The 20,792-nt window shown below is 43.1% G+C and overlaps 1 protein-coding gene across 3 annotated transcripts in view; it reads right to left on the reverse strand.

The window, feature by feature from the left end:
- Positions 1-20,792, reverse strand: part of IKZF4 (IKAROS family zinc finger 4) — a 60,337-nt gene continuing 39,545 nt past the window's right edge. The window contains exons 7-8 of one of the 3 annotated variants that reach the window (XM_069758415.1): positions 9,669-9,800; positions 3,474-4,319 (exon numbers count right to left, since the gene is read on the reverse strand). In XM_069758415.1, the coding sequence (XP_069614516.1) occupies positions 3,616-4,319; positions 9,669-9,800 (836 nt within the window). In that variant the 3' untranslated portion in view covers positions 3,474-3,615. Of the gene's footprint in view, positions 4,320-9,668; positions 9,801-20,792 lie in introns of all 3 variants that reach the window. The other 2 variants (XM_069758413.1, XM_069758414.1) reach the window with 2 other exon arrangements.

Genomic DNA, 20,792 nt, shown 5'->3' on the forward strand with positions numbered 1-20,792 from the left:
AATTTATTAAAAAAAATGTAAAAACATCCTTTGGTTTTAAATCTGGGAATGAACCCAGTGAAAGGAATTCGATTTATTCTTGGGAGGGATCTGTTGTTTGCACCATAGAGATCACTTCGCTGCTGGAGATTAGGTAACAGCATGTATCAAAGTATAAAATACACAAGACTCAAGTTACATAGCATACTGAAAGAAAGGTATATGAAAGATAATGGGCAGGACAAAGCAGACGACTTTTAGGAGTCTCAGCCATGGCATGTGATGACAGATCCAATAGGACATCTTTAACCAAGAATCAAAAAATGGTTTTAAAACACAGTTTTATATTTCACAACATTTTTTTTTACGGATTCCAGATCACTGATGCATAAATCATATGGCGGTACGAAGCCCATGTTACCTGGGAACACTTTAAAGCTATCAAGACACACGTGTCAGATGGCAAACTAAACAAATGATGGATAAAAACAAGTGTGTGACGCTGTAGAGCAGTACAGAGAAACTATGGGTAGGAAGTCACAAGAAAGAATTGTAAAATGGGAATTTTCTTAAAATGTGTAGTGCAAATTTCATCTAAGGGCTTTACTTGTGTTTCTTTTTCAGGCACCAGGCTTGATATACTACTCCCCCCCACAAAAACACAGCGGTCATGTAAAAAGACTTATAGTCTAATACAAATGAAACTGATTCTCAAATGATGGGTGGCTTCAATGGGAACCTGTCAGTACATTTTTGCATATGGAAGCAAAGGTGTGGCTATAAAGGCGCTTATCCCCCAATAAAAAGAAATCTAGCATAGACGCCATATGCAAATCAAAATGTAAGCGCACTGGCGGCATGTCAGCACACTTGGACTGATTCTTCCAGCTGCACTGACACGCCCACAATGCACTTCCAGCTGATTTGCATATGGCTTCTACACTTGATTCCCAATGACTGGCATGTCGGATCCCAACAAAAAAAGGGATCACTTTTATTGGGGAACATGCACAATCACAGTGGTACCACTCCTTCCCTATGTTTAAATATGCTGACAGGTTCCCTTTAAAGAGTAACTCCCCACAATATACAATACTGTCCTGTTTAACCAAGTTTCTTCTATGTATCAATAAAGTGAAAGACTTAATTTCTTAAAACTGGCCAGTTCTATGTTCTCTAACTAGATTGCCAGAGTGCAGAAGGCACTTGTATGATATGATCATAAATAGATTGACTGGTAATAGTGAGAGATTTTGCAAAAAAAAAAAGGAATATACAAATTGAAATCCTGGAATCTAGCGGTCTGTGAAATACTTGCGTATTTCTACAACCTTTTTGCACACCTTGTCAGACAAGCCGATAGACACTTTATGCAGCATATCCCTTGCCAATGGCAGACCATAAACATATCCTGATACCTGGACAAGTTAAAGGTTTCCAGCACAGGCTGTTTTGGCCATAAGGAGGTTGGTGTCTCATTGGTTATATAGAAATTCCACCTTTAGAGCCATGATCAAACCAAAAGAATATAAAGAGGACAGCATAAATAAAAAACACCCCGTAGTCTACTAAATCACCTCCTGTAAATCCCTAGAGGGGATGAGAATGTGAACATCTCCGTACTTGCCCTTTAAATCATTTAGCAGAATGCAGACTTCCATTTGTTGTAAACCAGCCTGAGTCTGCTGATGATTCTGCAGGGCAGGTAGGATCGGAGCCCAACGCTGCAGAGAAAACTATTCGCTTTATAAACTTTGTAAAAAGACTGAAATTCCCTAATCTCTGGAACGAGGACCTTTTAGCACTTTTTTTTTTCTTTACTGAAAAAGTAGCCTGTCACCCGATTGTGGGCAGCACAAATCAGCTTGGCTGCAGGATAGCAGCCAGGTATATTTCACTGTGAAACACTCAGCATTTCATAGAAAGTATACTGCAGGCCACTACCAGGTCTCTCCCTTATGTACTCACAGGGAAGAGCCCATCGGGCATGGAGCAGGACTAGTCTGGTCTATGGCTATAGTCACCGGCAAGTATATTTTCTCTGAACAACGGAGCATTGCAGAAAAAAAAAAAAAACCTTACTGCAATTGTGCAGCCAGGCTCCGATTCATGCTACCCGTGGTTTGGGCACTATGAATCAAGTGACATGTACTCTTTAAAGAAAAATATTGTCATTTTGTAATTAGTTTTTGGGGAGTCAAGGGTTCTGAAGTCCTGTGTACAGGTGAAATTTAGCTTTAAGAGGAACAATTGTGATTGGATATTGTCAGGTTAAAGCACAAAACCTTTCCTTCTTGGTTCTGTTTGGCAAAATTTTTCCCTACTTTATCCTGAAGCGATTCAATTATTTTCTTGACCCTTATTATACAGGTCCCACCCGAACGTGGCCTTGCTTTTAGGTGCAGGTAAGCTGCAAACCGTCTATTTGCACTCATACGACATGAAATATGAACATATTTATGGGGTAAGAATTGTTTTCCCCCCCATTTGTCTACAGTGAGTGACTAACTTTTAAGTTATTAATTTATATATGTGAGAAATTATGTGCAGAACAAACCGGGTTCGTAAAGTAGAAAAGGAAAGTGCATGGGAGTTATAGTCTGGTACAGAACAAAATACCTACAAACATGGTGGTCAAAAAAGTAAACCATAAGAATACAATAGGGGACATAACACAGCAATAAACCTTGCTCTGCTAGATAGAAGACTGCAGCCAAGACTAGCAGGAAAGGGACAAAATAAATACACAAGGAAGTATACAGGAAGATTGACAGTAAGACTAAGGTACAACGCAAAGATTGGACAACTTACATTTGATAGCAAATTTGTTTCTTTCCACCCATTCAAAACCCTTTAAAATAGTCCGTCAGTCAGTGCAAAGAGTAGGGAAAATAATCAGAATGATGGAAAAAATAAAAGGGGACTTCATTCTGTAAGGGGTGTTGAGGGCGACTTCTATTATTTTCAATAAGCAAACAGTCTTATTAAGGTGCTACAGTTGCCCATTAACATGAGAAGCATTGTGTCTTCAAAGATGTTCCGTTTACCAGTAGAAGACCATACTATGATAACGAAATGCCAAGAGCTAGAAAAGGCGACCTTAGCTACAACTCCCAATACCTGTAACAGCTACTAAGAGCTTTAGTTCTCTCATACGTGGGGTGGCAAGTGGTGGCTGGTTACTATATGCCACTAACTCGTGTTGACCACCGGCAATGCTAAGGGTACCCACCCAAAGGCAACAAGGCGCTGTAAGTGCATTTGCCAAAGTTATCTATGTTCCCCAAACATCAGGCCCCAGTAGTGCTTTACTACTCTTGCTTCAGTCCGTAAATCTTCACACAGTGACACATCCAGCACTAGACTTGCATTTGTAGGTCACGGAGAACATAATTTTTCATCTCCAATCACAAATTACAGTAGTGCTAAATTAAATTATGAAATGAGCAAGAAAAAAGGAACATTTAAAAAAGTGCTTAAAATTTCTGGGTTCCACCCATTTTCTTCACCAAATAAAAAACCTTTGAATCTAGAAAAATCGGATGGCGACCATCCACCAGCTTCATGGTGTGACGCATCTCTGAGCTTTTCTCTTTTAGAGAAGGGAGGGCAAGTTCAGTTCCCCCTACTCCACTATTAAACTTTGTGCTCTCCTCTTACAATATGGGATGAGAACTCATACCGGTCCTGACTGTGATAGCCACATATATTGCACTCAAAAGGGTCTCTGAAGCCATGGCATCCCATGTGGATAGTGAACATGACATGGTCCAGAAAGAGGACACGGCAGTGCTCACACTTGAATACCTTCACTTGCTCACCATCCTCTCCCAGTACCCGCAGGGTTTCCTTGGCAGTGCCGGGTCCAGAGCGGGAAGGATTTACCACTCCTGGTTCAGGTGGCCTCTGGTCCTCTTTGGCATAAGCCGGGCTCTGCCGGCTGCTGGTGGCTTGAGAGCCTCTCTCTTCATGGTTGCTTTCGGTGTCTGTGGTTGAGTCCTGGCAGCCATTAGTAGGGGAAGCTCCATGCTCAGTCCGTCCTCTGTAATGAATCTGTGTCACATCTGGGATGTCTTCATGGCCCTCTGCTGCTTCACGGTTTCCTGGCATGTCTGGCCGTCCTGACATAGGCTGTAGCTGGGTGTACACTGAGCTAATGACTGGAGTTATTTCTGAGATGCAGTTTGTGGGTGGCAAGCGCATTGGACCTCCAACAAAAGCTAATGGATTTCCATATGATGGGTCAAGAGGGTGGTGAGGAACCATCTCTATGTCCTTCTCAAAACTAGAGTTCATGTCATATGGAAGATCAGCAAGGCTAAGCCGCACCTGTTTCTCACCTGAAAAGACAAGAAAATACATAGGATAAGATACAATACCAACTGGGGCAAGAAAACTAGCCAAATACACATTTAGGTTTTTATGTCGTATAAGCTTATAAGTCATATTGCTATTTTGAGAAAGGTAGGTGAGGAAAATGGACAGCTGATCATCACTGGAAAAGCAATCGGTAACATCATCCCAAAATATCCTGGTAAGTAGCCTGAAAGCCCAATAGTATACATTATTTAGTGACATTGGAACTTAAGGGGAACCTGTTGGTAGAATCACCCCTCAGTAGCCGAATATATGGGTAAGGTGGTCATAAAAAGGTGAATAATATGATACCTCTATAACTTCAATCCGGGGCAGCACGGTGGCTCAGTGGTTAGCATTGCAGTCTTGCAGCGCTGGGGTCCTGGGTTCAAATCCCACCAAGGACAACATCTGCAAGGAGTTTGTATGTTCTCTCCGTGTTTGTGTGGGTTTCCTCCGGGTACTCCAAAGACATACTGATAGGGAATTTAGATTGTGAGCCCCAATGGGGACAGCGATGATAATGTCTGTAAAGCGCTGGGAAATAAGATAGCGCTATATAAGCGAAAGCATAATAATCCGATGTCTTATTCCACAGAAATCCACGTGTAGCTTAATATAAATAAATGAGCTGTTAAGATCTATGGGTTAGATCATAGATCTGCATGAGAATCCGCCTCCCAAGCTTATTTACATCAATGGAAGTGTTAGGATATGTTTCCACGGGGGGTATTGTTTGAGTTTTTACTGCGGATTGGACACTTCGTACAACCGGAGCGTCCAGATGTTACACCATAGTGGAAGGGATTTTATGAAATCCCATCTCCACTATGTGTACAAACATGCCGGCGGCAGACCTGCGTAACCGGACACGCGGCGCGTCTTTCTAGACCGCAGCAGGTCTATCTTGCGGAGATGCTCAGTCTCTGCAAGATAAATAACAGTCTATGTATAGGGTGTGCTGCGTCCAAAGCGCTGCCAATAGGCCCTGTGGACACATAGCCTTACCAGTGTGAGACATCAGCCGTCTGCTCTCCTGATCTTACTGCAGAGTTGTGAGTCGATTACAACTAACACAGTACAGCAGAGCTGAACTTTAATTACAGAATCATTTGCATCTGCACCTCTCCTCTACTGCTGTCATCTCTGCTGCAGAGCTGCGCCTGACTACAACTAACTTTTCTTTTCGCTTTCATCTCACACAGTCAGTGTGGGGGAGAGACAGTACAACAGAGATGACAGCTCTGTGAAAGGAGAACTAAAGGTACTGTCACACTAGACGATATCGCTAGCGATCCGTGACGTTGCAGCGTCCTCGCTAGCGATATCGTCCAGTGTGACAGGCAGCAGCGATCAGGCCCCTGCTGGGAGATCGCTGGTCGGGGAAGAAAGTCCAGAACTCTATTTCGTCGCTGGACTCCCCGTAGACATCGCTGAATCGGCGTGTGTGACACCGATTCAGCGATGTCTTCGCTGGTAACCAGGGTAAACATCGGGTAACTAAGCGCAGGGCCGCGCTTAGTAACCCGATGTTTACCCTGGTTACCATCCTAAAAGTAAAAAAACAAACAATACATACTTACCTACAGCCGTCTGTCCTCCAGCGCTGTGCTCTGCTCTCCTCCTGCTCTGGCTGTGAGCGTCGGTCAGCCGGAAAGCAGAGCGGTGACGTCATCGCTCTGCTTTCTGGCTGCCCGGCGCTCACAGCCAGAGCAGAGAAGCAGAGCGCCGAGGACAGACAGCGGAAGGTAAGTATGTAGCGTTTGTTTTTTTACTTTTTAGGATGGTAACCAGGGTAAACATCGGGTTACTAAGCGCGGCCCTGCGCTTAGTTACCCGATGTTTACCCTGGTTACCGGGGACCTCGGGATCGTTGGTCGCTGGAGAGCTGTCTGTGTGACAGCTCTCCAGCGACCAAACAGCAACGCTGCAGCGATCCGGATCGTTGTCGGTATCGCTGCAGCGTCGCGATGTGTGACGGTACCTTTAGACTGGAAATGTGTTTGTAACAAGACAAAACTCTGCTGGATTGCCCCTTCCCCCACACTGGCTGCCTGTGAGACGGTAGCTGAAAAAGTGTTAAGGTACAGTCACATTTAGCGACGCTGCAGCGATCTAGACAACCATCCCGATCGCTGCAGCGTCGCTGTGTGGTCGCTGGAGAGCTGTCACACAGACAGCTCTCCAGCGACCAACGATGCCGGTCCCCGGGTAACCAGGGTAAAAATCGGGTTACTAAGTGCAGGGCCGCGCTTAGTAACCCGATGTTTACCCTGATTACCAGCGTAAACGTAAAAAAAAAAAAAACACTACATACTTACATTCCGGTGTCTGTCCCCCGGCGCTGTGCTTCTCTGCACTGACTGAGCGCCAGCCGGAAAGCACAGCGGTGACGTCACCGCTGTGCTCTGCTTTCCGGCCGGCTGGCGCTCACAGTGCACAGATGCAGAACGCCGGAGGACAGACACCGGAATGTAAGTATGTAGTGTTTGTTTTTTTTACATTTACACTGGTAACCAGGGTAAACATCGGGTTACTAAGCACGGCCCTGTGCTTAGTAACCCGATGTTTACCCTGGTTACCAGTGAAGACCTCGCTGAATCGGCGTCACACACGCCGATTCAGCGATGTCTGCGGGAGTCCAGCGACGAAATAAAGTTCTGGACTTTCTGCTCCGACCATCGATGGCAACGCAGGATCCTGATCACTGCTGCCTGTCAAATTGAACGATATCGCTAGCCAGGATGCTGCAACGTCACGGATCGCTAGCGATATCGTTCAGTGTGAAGGTACCTTTAGTTGCAGTCAGGCACAGCTCTGCAGCAGAGCTGAGGCACTATGAGAGGATAACTGCAGCTGTAGAATTTTTTTTTCATGATACAAAGATCAATTCTGCTGAGTGTGATTATAACTGTCAGTCATTACATGCATCATCGTAACTTCCCCCTAAGGGTATGTGCACACGTAGAAAGCTCCTGTGTGGATTTTTCCGTAGCGGATTTGATAAATCCGCAGTGCAAAACCGCTGCTTTTTTCCTGCGGATTTATCTAGGTTTCTCTTGCGGATTCCGCTGCGGTTTTACATCTGCAGTTTTCTATTGGAGCAGGTGTAAAAATGCTACGGATTCTGCACAAATAATTGACATGCTGCGGAAAATGAAACGCTGCGTTTCCGTGTGGTTTTTTCCGCAGCATGTGCACTGCGGATTTCATTTCCCATAGGTTTACATTGTACTGTAAACTGCTGCGGATCCGCAGCTGCGGAAACGCTGCAGATCCGCAGCAAAATCCGCATCGTGTGCACATACCCTTAAAGTTACAATAATCTATGTAGGAAGATTTTCAGGGAGATCCATGTCCAGCCCAGAAATAGTCACAGCTCATTGACATTTTAAGAAAAATGTGGATATCTCTGAAATAAGACATTGGATCGCATATGGTACTATTTTTTCAGCTTCCTATGACCTGCATGCCCATACAGACGGCTTAGGAGGGTTCATCCAACTGACAGATTCCCTTTAAAGCTTTCAAGTATTTGCGATGGTCAGTGTCTATAACTTCACAAATAAGAAATATTGAGCAAAAGCACTAATTCATGGAACTAAAGGAGTAGTAAAACCTCAAGAGTCAGAAGTGGTGGTGATAAACATGTGACACCGTGAAATGATGTGCTGCCTAAGGCCGGGGTCACACTTGTGTGTGTAAAGTGAGAAACTCGCGCATCAATACCCGGCACTGCCGCCGGCACTCAGGACCAGAGCGTGTGGCTGAATAGAAATACATGCATCCGAACGCTCTGGTCCCGAGTGCCGGTGGCAGTGCCGGGTATTGATGCGCGAGTTTCTCGCATTATAAATTCGGGCAAACAACCGCACTCAGACAATTTTTTGCATCAGAGATGTGAAGTATTTATTGAGTAACACCACAGAATAAAAAGAATGAAGCAAATGAAAAAGGTGAAAAAGATAAGATGGAAAAATGAATTTCTCACATAATATGGTTATTTATTTTATTTTGTTTTGTCTGGTATTAGGTCTCCCCCACCCCCTTTCCTCCCTCCCCCCCTTGTTTCACCCTTTAGGCATATACAGCATCCCTCTATACATCTGGCAACACAGTGGCATCCATCATGTTTACCATACTATGCATGTATTGGCCCCTTCTAGCTGATGTTAACTGCATCCACTGTGTTTATTACTTCCTGTGATACTCTATATGTTACTGTGCTGTATTTTGTCTGGATTGTTTTGGTTACACCATCTTTAATATAGTCTATTTCATGTTTTTACAGTGAGGTTTGAGAAAGACCTTTCGGGTCGAAACGTTACCTCAGAACTCTATTGACCACTGTGGTGTTACTCAATAAATACTTCACATCTCTGATGCAAAAAATTGTCTGAGTGCGGTTGTTTGCCCGAATTTATGATTGAACTGGATCCAGTCCAGGTTCAGCCAGCACCAGCTCCATTCTACAGAGTGCACGCCTTTTCCCTCTAACTCAGTTTCTCACATTACACACACAAGTGTGACCCCGGCCTTGGGAGCTAGATAGCTTGTCACCGTGAATTCTACCGCATACCAGAAACATGTTTATTTTTTAATAGGAAAAAACCCACTGTGGTTATTGATGCAATAATGCGAGCCAAGACCTTCTTTTAGATTTCCAGTTCTGGCTTTGGTTTCTGATATGGCTCTATAAAGCTGTCCGTATAATTAGACCCCATGCCTAGACAGAACTAGAATCCATAATACAGGCTCACAAATATGAAACTGTCCTAATAGACATGATCTGGACAACAAGTGAAGAACACGTGTAGGAAAAACAATTGTAAAGTCCTGGAATCAACGTCTGGATTCATCCCAATGGTAATGCGCTCAGAGACATCCAATTGTACAACGTGCTCAGTTACAGTTCTGGATGCTTTATTTAAGGCGCACTTACAAGTTCTGATAGGCGATTTGGAAGTGTATGATCTCGTCTTAAAGCCACAGTAACTGGACATTTTATTGTCTCCGTGACATCTCCTGTCTGTGTGGGGTTATTGCACTACTCGAATGTCATAGTGGTGCTAGAATGAAACATCCCACCTTAGGATTCACTGTAGTTCACAAAATGTTCAAGTGAAGGTTACTAAGTAAACTAAAGCTTTGGAAATGTCACAAGACATAGTACCGAGACCACAATGCTAATCAGCTTCTCAGCCTACAGCAGGAAAACATGGGATTTTTGGGGGGGCTATCTAAATGACTTGTCACCAGATGGCCATACCAAGTTAGACATGGTCAGCATCACGAGCAGTGTCCTCTCCTGCACAATTTACATGTGCTCTTACCCGCAAATTTCTGAGGTGTAGAGCGCTTGCGCTTTGTGAGGTTGCTCGCCAGCCGATCCATAAAAGACGGCGGGTCAGAGGAGTGGTGCATCAGGGCATCTGGTCCCAGATCCAGGTCTCGTATCTCCTCACCTGAAGGGAAAGGAGAGAAGAGATTGGGCCAATTGGTGCTAGCTAGTGTGACGTATCCACTGCCCAAGTACAGGCAATGATTTCTATAGGTCCTGGGACACGAATGCGGTAATATATGAGCTACAGAGCAACAGTATTGCTGTAAAGCTCCAGGCTATGCAGCTTTAAAGGCTATGTACACATTTGCACATTTTTATTGTTCCTTTGCTTCCTGAAGGCAAAATTATGAAACGTTCTACTTTTTTTTTTATTAAAAATTTTCTACCGCTTTGATGCTGCCGAGTGTCTGCTAGTCCTGTATCCAGCCGAATGCTCTACAAAAAAGTGTTTTGAATCTGTCAGAGCTCCTGTTTCTGACAGTTCTCTACTCGGCCTCCCTTTCAGAGGTAGCTGAAAGGAGGGTGAGGCGGCTGTACACAAATTCCACTATGGCTAGGAAGGAAAGCAATCTACAGTCTCATGGAGGGCAGAGAAAAAGCAGCTGTACGTAAGGAGGAAAGCACAAGAGGAAATAAGTGCAGAATTGAACCTGTGCTAATGAAGGCAGCAGCAGTCTGGATAGACTGAGCTTATGTCCAACCTATATTACTGGAAGACACAATCTCACAAGAGAATGATATGAACCTGCCTATCAGGGGTCTGAAAATGAATGAACTTACCACTAATAATTTTTAATGCCAAAGGGGCCCATAGCCTTTAAAGGGGACCTGTCAACAGAACTAAAGTAACAGAACTAAAGTGGTCAGTTTTTGTTATTTTATTGCCGATGCTCCCTTAAGTATGCTTTGTTTTTTTTTTTTAATCCACCATATTGTTCCAGAGTTATGAGATTTTTTTATTTGGTGCACATTTTTATGGTCTTTGAATAAAAGGGGGGCATGGCTGTTGACAGGTCCTCTTTAAAGGGAACCTACCACCATGAAAATGCAGTACAATTTGCAGGCAGCATGATATATAGCAAGGGGAGCTAATACCTAGTTTTCTAGTAAAGGATTCAGGATAACCTGTGATTTAATAATTTAAATGTCTTCTTTCAGGGCTTTTCAGTCCAGTGGGCGGTCCTATCAGTGACTGACAGCTATCTCTGTATGCACAATGACACAAATAAAAGCTGTCAGTCACTGATTGGACCGCCCACTGCACTGAAAAGCCCTGAAACAGAAGAGGTTTAAATCTATTCTTACTAAACTATATATATATATATATCAATCTGCTTAGTTCCCCCTGTTCTATAACTTGCTGCCTGCAGATTGAACTGTATTTTCATGGCAACAGTTTTTCTTTAAGAATTATTTTAGGGAACTTCATTAAAAAACTGTGTATTACAATGCCAGAGTTAAGAAAGTTCCTCTTACACCCAAAAGGAATATGAATATTGTGAAAGGTGATTTTCCCACAACCTCCCTGCATGTATGGCCAGCAGAATACAGTCTTTATGGCAGCCTATATTCTGTTATTGGGGTCTGTGGTAATGCAGTCCATTTGCAGCAATTAGGCGGATGTCTGGAGGCAGTGGGCTATGCGGATATGTGGAGCAGATTTTTATTTATGGATGATGATCTGCCTCCCTGTCATTCATTCTGTAAGTAAAATGTCAGTAGGCAAATGACAATGTTGGACCTCAGTCTGGTGATGATGTCTACAGCTACAGCATAAGGGTTATCAGGAACTATTGGGTTTTTGGCTGTTAGTTTCTAACTACCTGCCTGTACTGCCCTGAAACCATGTGTTCCGGCTCTGGAAATGATTCTCTGACTTCATTTGACCACACGTAAACAAAGCAGCTCTTTCTCTTCTGCTCTGTCGAAGTGACGTCACTACCGACATCATGCTGTCAGCCACCTTGACATCAGCAGCGATGCCCTGTCGACACAGCAGACCAGAAGAGAAGAATCTGTCCGTAGACGGGCTTCGCCGGAAACAGGAGAATGGCCAGGAAGAGCGGCCCGTTATGGCTCTGAGCCGGAAGAGGGCAAAACAAGCAGGTGATTAGCAACTACCTTTTGGGTAACTGCTTAGCCCCATAGCCAAAAAAAGAAAAAAGTCCCATATAACCCCTATAAAAACTTCCCAACTCTCCTATTTTTATATAGGAAGAGCATTTTCTCCTATCGGTCTCTTATCCTCTGGATGTAAGAGCTAAATACTGCCAGGAACTCTCTCACTATGGAAGTCTGATGGCTCACGATGCAGAAAATCCATTACTTTTATAGGTACACAGAATAAGTAAAGCCAAAAATGAATAAAAGCCTTGTCACATCTTTTGTAATCCTTAATGAACAATACACATAAAGTGCTAAATGGAATCTGTCAGCAGGATTTCACCACCAACTTTCAAAGACAATCAATAGCTTTACATAATCAGTCTGTTCCTCCTGAGAAACCAGAGTCTGTCACTCTGGAATAGAGCTGGAGCGACAGAGGCTTCACATATACCATAGTCATTCCATCTCATTTGCATATTAATTTAAATGCCGATTTTCTCAGTAATAGAGGAACAGACTGGCCATGTAAAGATATTGCTGGAGTTACATGCACATATACATACATGTATGTATGTATGTATGTATGTATGTATGTACATATGTACTGTATGTACTTATGTATGTATGTATGTATGTACGCGTGTGTGTGTGTGTATGTATGTATATATATATATATATATATATATATATATATATACACACATATACAGGTCCTTCTCAAAAAATTAGCATATAGTGTTAAATTTCATTATTTACCATAATGTAATGATTACAATTAAACTTTCATATATTATAGATTCATTATCCACCAACTGAAATTTGTCAGGTCTTTTATTGTTTTAATACTGATGATTTTGGCATACAATTCCTGATAACCCAAAAAACCTGTCTCAATAAATTAGCATATTTCACCCATCCAATCAAATAAAAGTGTTTTTTAATAACAAACAAAAAAACCATCAAATAATAATGTTCAGTTATGCACTCAATACTTGGTCGGGAATCCTTTGGCAGAAATGACTGCTTCAATGCGGCGTGGCATGGAGGCAATCAGCCTGTGACACTGCTGAGATGTTATGGAGGCCCAGGATGCTTCAATAGCGGCCTTAAGCTCATCCGAGTGTTGGGTCTTGCGTCTCTCAACTTTCTCTTCACAATATCCCACAGATTCTCTATGGGGTTCAGGTCAGGAGAGTTGGCAGGCCAATTGAGCACAGTAATACCATGGTCAGTAAACCATTTACCAGTGGTTTTGGCACTGTGAGCAGGTGCCAGGTCGTGCTGAAAAATGAAATCTTCATCTCCATAAAGCATTTCAGCCGATGGAAGCATGAAGTGCTCCAAAATCTCCTGATAGCTAGCTGCATTGACCCTGCCCTTGATGAAACACAGTGGACCAACACCAGCAGCTGACATGGCACCCCACACCATCACTGACTGTGGGTACTTGACACTGGACTTCAGGCATTTTGGCATTTCCTTCTCCCCAGTCTTCCTCCAGAGTCTGGCACCTTGATTTCCGAATGACATGCAAAATTTGCTTTCATCAGAAAAAAGTACTTGGGACCACTTAGCAACAGTCCAGTGCTGCTTCTCTGTAGCCCAGGTCAGGCGCCTCTGCCGCTGTTTATGGTTCAAAAGTGGCTTTACCTGGGGAATGCGGCACCTGTAGCCCATTTCCTGCACACGCCTGTGCACGGTGGCTCTTGATGTTTCCACACCAGACTCAGTCCACTGCTTCCTCAGGTTTCCCAAGGTCTGGAATCGGTCCTTCTCCACAATCTTCCTCAGGGTCCGGTCTCCTCTTCTCGTTGTACAGCGTTTTCTGCCACATTGTTTCCTTCCAACAGACTTACCATTGAGGTGCCTTGATACAGCACTCTGGGAACAGCCTATTTGTTGAGAAATTTCTTTCTGGGTCTTACCCTCTTGCTTGAGGGTGTCAATGATGGCCTTCTTGACATCTGTCAGGTCGCTAGTCTTACCCATGATGGGGGTTTTGAGTAATGAACCAGGCAGGGAGTTTATAAAAGCCTCAGGTATCTTTTGCATGTGTTTAGAGTTAATTAGTTGATTCAGAAGATTAGGGTAATAGGTCGTTTAGAGAACCTTTTCTTGATATGCTAATTTATTGAGACAGGTTTTTTGGGTTATCAGGAGTTGTATGCCAAAATCATCAGTATTAAAACAATAAAAGACCTGACAAATTTCAGTTGGTGGATAATGAATCTATAATATATGAAAGTTTAATTGTAATCATTACATTATGGTAAATAATGAAATTTAACACTATATGCTAATTTTTTGAGAAGGACCTGTATATATATATATATATATATATATATATATATATATATATATATATATACATACATATACACACATACACATTATATATATATATATATATATATATATATATATATATATATATATATATATATATATATATATATATATATATATATATATATATATATATATATATATATATACACATACAGTGGTGTTCAAAAGTCCTGCATAGGATAAATTGATTGATTTTTCAAGTTTTAAACGTTCTCTGTCGAATATCTTTGATGCTAATATGACATATTATATATGGTTTTGTTCAGAATACAATTTTGCATTCTCTCCCTGTAATATTTTTAGCTTTTGAAGCAGTTTTGCCTGAAATTATTGCAACAATATGGGAATTGAAAGCACAACTAAATATTGTACAGCTTCAGATCCAAAATTAGCCAATCACAGATGAGGTTCTTGTGACCAATCATAACCTGGAAACACGTGATGGTGTCTCCGCGGCTTTTCTACATGCATAACATGGATATGGCAGCTGATATAGAAGGGTTAATAGTTTGCCTTTAACTACCTTGCCTTTAAGTGCCTTTTTCCTTAAAGTGTTAGAATTACTAGAATCTGTTGACTCAGTAGTCTGACGGTCTCCTCTTCAAGGAGACTGTACTTCTTATCATGTATGTTCTCAAGAGTCAGTACAACATATTCTGGGTTATGGTAAATAAAGTATGACCCTGGGTGATGGTGGGGGCTACATGAGTTACATTGAAATGCATTATGTGTAAATGGTATAAAATATTGCTTCTTGCTCTATTACTTCAGATAAAAGTGACTTGCTCACAGGATATGTGTGAGGTGTCTTTTTGTCTCCAAGCGCGCTTGTAAAATGACGGGCGTAACTCCACAATTTGGCCCTCACTGGTGATCTGTCAGCTGACATTTGGGTCAGAATGAAAAACAGCTACGACAGTTTTGGCGCCCGACCGAGGCCGTGTATCCAGCCTATTCGGAATCCGTATGGGGGAGCTTCTGGGAGATTGGCATGCAAAACACCAGCTGCAGCAAGGTGAGAAATGTTATTCTTACAAACCTGTTTTGCACCTGCAATCTCTCATCTGGATCTCTCCATACCTCTGGGTAAAAGGCTGCGAGCATGGTTCAAAGAATCCACATCACCAGTGAGTTTTGTGTTTTGTCTATTTATGTCCGTATGAGAGTTGAATAATAGAGTTATAAGATGATAATTGTTATCTGTATCATTTGTCAGTATCCTAATTGGTTGTGTATTTGCGTAGTGTGTAATACAGAGCTGGGATAGACTCTGTGCAGTGTTGTTATTTTGGTCATTTTGGATTGGCAGTACATTATATGAAGCTGTATTTTGTATAAGGCCGTGGTTTTTGTTGTTTGGCCTTAAAGGGAACCTGTCACCCCCGTTTTTTGAGATTGAGATATAAATACTGTTAAATAGGGCCTGCGCTGTGCGTTACTATAGTGTATGTAGTGTACCCTGATTCCCCATGTATGCCGAGAAATACATTACCAAAGTCGGCGTTTTCGCCTGTCAATCAGGCTGGTCTGGTCAGGTGGGCGTGTTCACAGCGTTCTTTTCTTCCCCAGGTTTCCGTTGGTGGCGTAGTGGTGTGCGCATGTCCAAGGTCCGGATTCCCTGTGCCCACGTGAAGACACAGCGCGCGATCTGCGCTGTCATTCCTTTCATCGGTGCGGGCGGCCATCTTCCTGGGGCCGCGCGTGCGCAGATGTAGTGCTCTGCTGCACGGGGCTTCAGGAAAATGGCCGCGGGATGCCGCGCGTGCGCAGAAGAGATCGCGGCGGCCATTTTCCCAAAGCCGAGTTTGCATCTCGGCTTTGGGAAAATGGCCGCCGCGATCTCTTCTGCGCACGCGCGGCATCCCGCGGCCATTTTCCTGAAGCCCCGTGCAGCAGAGCACTACATCTGCGCACGCGCGGCCCCAGGAAGATGGCCGCCCGCACCGATGAAAGGAATGACAGCGCAGATCGCGCGCTGTGTCTTCACGTGGGCACAGGGAATCCGGACCTTGGACATGCGCACACCACTACGCCACCAACGGAAACCTGGGGAAGAAAAGAACGCTGTGAACACGCCCACCTGACCAGACCAGCCTGATTGACAGGCGAAAACGGCGACTTTGGTAATGTATTTCTCGGCATACATGGGGAATCAGGGTACACTACATACACCATAGTAACGCACAGCACAGGCCCTATTTAACAGTATTTATATCTCAATCTCAAAAAACGGGGTGACAGGTTCCCTTTAAAGTGCTTTCAGAGTGTCAGTGGACACTGCTGCAGTTTTTGTTATATAGAGTTGTGTTAATTCCAAAGTGCAAAATAGGCAGGCTGTGTGAGCCTTGTATGTATGTATGTCTATGAGAACTCTGAATGAGATGACAGGTGAGTAAATGAGTATAAGGAATAAACATAAATCCCTGATTGATGAGGGGTTCCGTTAGGTGTGGTCCTCTGTATGTGACAGAAGACATTATTCAGCGCAGTTTGAGCTGAATTAGGTGGAGTGATTGAGATAAGGGATTTTCTTCTTGTAAAAATCAACTGAAAGTGAAAGGAAAAGAAACAACAATCCCTGAATGAGCATGTATTTATGAGTGATCACATAAGTATCATTACTTATCTAACTGTTGTTAATTGTCCAGGATGAATGAGTTGTGGATATTTTTAATGTACATTTAATTTACAACTGAGATTCAGTGAAACCCGTGTTATGTGTGGTTTGACATTGGATAGGTTTCTATATGTGTTTTGGCTGGACGCGGTCAGAATCAGCTTATTCAAGTTATGCAGTGATCTGCCTGTATAGAGAAACTGTTTTTAATTCCGAGAGAATGAATGTTTTGTAGAGATTAAGTCTGAAAACTGCTGCATTCTGTTTGTGTGTGTAAGACAACAAGCTTATCAGCGCGAAATAGCTGATGGGAGGGGTAAGCTGAGCCCCTGCGCGACTTGCTTGACATTTCTCCCTTTTGTGCTGTGGGCCAGAGGAAGGGGGCCACATAGCTGCATTCTAAAGTTTCTCTGTTTTTGGTTTAGTACACGCTGAGAGATTTGTGTTTAAAGCAATAAGTACTGTAGGTATTGAAGAAAAAGGGAATGTTGTACAATTGAAGTTGGAAATTGAAAGTGAAAAAGGTAGAATTGTGCCTAGTATAGAGGAAAATTTGTAAGTGATTGAAAAGATTGGTAAAAGATTCTCCTGCTTCAAGTTGAGTGATATAGCGAATTGAGGATCCACAGAGGAGGTAGCCAACTGCACGGCTGATGTAGTGTACGGAGTAACCTGCTACAGTCAGTCTACGGCATTAGGTGGTGTAACCTTGCCGTCCATGGAGCTGTGCTAGCCAGCTGATTTACCGAGTGGTAGGTAGTGAACCTGCTTGGTAAAATCCTTTAAGTCCACCGAGTGGTAGGTAGTGCACCTGCTCGGTGCCACCGAGTGGTAGGTAGGGAACCTGCTCGGTGTTGTTGAGCGGATAAGTTGAAGCCATGGGCAACTTATTCTGTGTGCAGTCAGGGCCCCCAATGGGATCCAAAAACCGCTGTACAGATTGGAAAAAGGAAGCAGTGAAAGATGTGAGACCAATATTGAAACAGGCAAAAATGCCAGTGAGTGGATGGATGTTTGGATGTTCAAAAAGGCACAGACAAATGAGGAAAATGGCATGTGAATAAATGGCATCTGAGAGAGAGTGCAGCAGGACGGAAGTAAGGTGTATTATGAATGTTTTGATGCTTAAAAGTCCGACTATGACCGACACACTACTGCTACGGTCATACCTTTGTATAACCAGAGACCAAGACAAGACAGATGGACTTGTAAACATTGCGGTCAGACAAACCCAGACTGGAGAAATACTTGTATGATCTGTGATGTAACCCAACCTAAGTGAATTACACTCAATCCTCTCTAGACAAGATCACATGTAGTGACATAAGAAGCTGACACAGGATTGTGGTTAGTGGGTAGTGGGGACATTAACTTTAGGGAGTAAGCTGACAGTAATCCTTTTGGGAAGGAGCTGTAGACCAGCATGTCATGTCACCGCCAACCGGTCATCTAGTCACCCCCACCACCAGAGAACCAACCACATCAGGTAGTATAAGACAGATACAGGAGTATTATCCCTGGAGGCCCTCTGACTAGCTAGCTACGCTAAAATAATTGGCTGACCCTGAGAACAAACCTTTCCCATTTTACAGACAAAGACAATATGATGGACGTATAAGTGCACCTGAGCAGACCTAGAGAGTTGGTGAGCACCAAAGCAGGTGACGTACTAGGATGCAAATTAAGACTTTTACAGATGTGACAAAAGGAGAGAGTGTAGAGATGTACTCTGGACGGTTACAGCTGACATGGGCAGACATGGGGTACAGTCCAGTAAACCCACTTGATCTTAAAATATTGGTAAATACATTAATTGACGGTATGACAAAAGGCTTACGAGACGCAGTACAGACAGCCAGACCTAAATGGAGAAATGTAGATCCAAAGACCTCCTGAAGGTTGCTCAGGAGTTGAAGAAACTAGGACAATAAGATGACATGTCATGTATGCTGGAAAACGAGGAAAACAGTAGAGACGTAGTAAGGGACCTAAGGACTTAGAAACAGTGAAGTGCTGGAATTGTAGAGAAAATGGACACTCAGACCAATTCAGACTAGGAAACTGACAACCCAGTGACAAATTTGTGCCCTGTTATTGTCCCCTCCGGACCTGGTCCTGCCTTGAGGACCACCATACCAATGCTGGGAGGGAAATAGACAGAATTCTTGACCGACACTGGGGCAGCTGGGACTAGTACACAAAGACTTGATACTGCCAGACATGATTACTGACGAGACTGTGGAATACGTGAGGGTAGGGGGACAAGCGACTGAAGCCCCTATGACTAAACAAGAAAAGAATAGAGTCACGAGACAGCCAAGAGGTGCTTACAAACTTATTGTTAGTGACAATACCCCTATGAATTTGCTGGGAGCAGAGTTGAGTGCTGTCTAGACCACTATACAGTGCTCTCCTGAGGGTATTACAGTCACAAGTCCACTTTCATATAAACACTTAGGGCAGAGGGACGCCAGGGTCTTCCACGTGCACATTATACCACAGGTAAATCATGCCCTATTATAGTTACACTTAATTCCATTCATTTGCCAGTTTTAGTAGTTTCCTTACACAAAGATGGTATAGTTACTGTGTATTTGTAGGTTGTCTTCATATGATATATAGTTTTTTAGCCATTCATTATATTGGCTCAAACCATAGTCACTGTTTATTTGTCTTTTCCAGTCCTTATACCTTATCGCAGGCAACTGGCATTGATATTTGGTATTTTTCAAATCCCTTTTTGTATTTGGAACTGTTAGTTATGGATTTATATAGGGCTGCTACTTTCTTAGAATAAGCTTGTGCTTTGCTGTGGCCTATGGCATTGTGCTCCCCCGTTTTATGACTCCGTATCTTTCGTAATTATAGATATAATTTTCTTTTGGTAACATTTTGTGAATCAAATTTAGTTTTTTTAAGGGGTACTCTACCCAATCAAATACGGGTATAAATATTTGGACATTAATGTGTGACTTATATAAACACTTGTGTAATATTGCAGAAATGGTGTATATGGCAAGAGTAGTGAAAGTAACACCTGACACCAGAATGTCTGAGGACAGGGAAAAGAGTCAGGTACCAGACACCGTTTGGGCAAGGGGAAAATCTGATATGGGTCAGCTGCCCATTCCCCCTGTCATGATAAATCAAGAGAAGTAATCACTCCTCTTTGGTTAAGGCAATACCCCTTAAGTCTAGTCAAATCAATGGCCCTGAGCAGGAATATTAAAGAGTATGTTAAGGCAGGGGTTCTAGTACAGAGATATTCCCCCTGCAACACCCCTTTGTATCCCATTAAGAAAAAAGGACCCAAGGGTTCCCCTGACACTTACAGAATGGTTCATGACTAACGAGCTATTAATGATGTTACAGTGAGTGTGACCTCAACTGTCCCTAATACACACACCGTACGGTCACAGATCCCCGCGACGTCAAAATGTTTCACCATTATTGATTTGGCAAATGCATTCTTCTCTGTACCACTGCACTCTGACTGTCAGTATCTTTTTTTGTCTTTCACTCACAAAGGTAAACAATACTGTTGGACGGTCCTCCCACAAAGGGGGAAAGAACTCCCCAACCATCTATTCAACAGCGATGGCAGGGATTCTTGAGCAGTGGCAACCACCTCATCCACAGATTGTACTACTACAGTACGTGGATGACCTCTTGCTCTGCTGCCCGGACCAGATGTCTACAGTTTCCTTGCTGTTTTTGGCAGAAAAGGGTTGCAGAGTCTCACGTGATTGCAAACAAAAGGTGACATTTTTAGGACATTGTATTGCTGAAGGTACAAGACACCTGACTGAAGACTGAAAACGGGCAATACAAATATCCCTTTACCCAGGTCACACCAGCATCTACGCACTTTTCTAGGTTTGGTGACCTACTATAGGCCTTGGATAAGGTCTGCTTCACAAAATGACCCCTACAATCTCACTCAAGAAGCAATTGATTCCTTCCACTCTCTCAAGCTGCTCATTGTGTCAGACATTCCAAACTATGATCAGCCATTTTTCTTATTTTTCACAGAGCAGGGTG

This window comes from Ranitomeya imitator, chromosome 3 (assembly GCF_032444005.1).
Source record: "Ranitomeya imitator isolate aRanImi1 chromosome 3, aRanImi1.pri, whole genome shotgun sequence".
NCBI classification, from domain to species: Eukaryota; Metazoa; Chordata; class Amphibia; order Anura; family Dendrobatidae; genus Ranitomeya; species Ranitomeya imitator.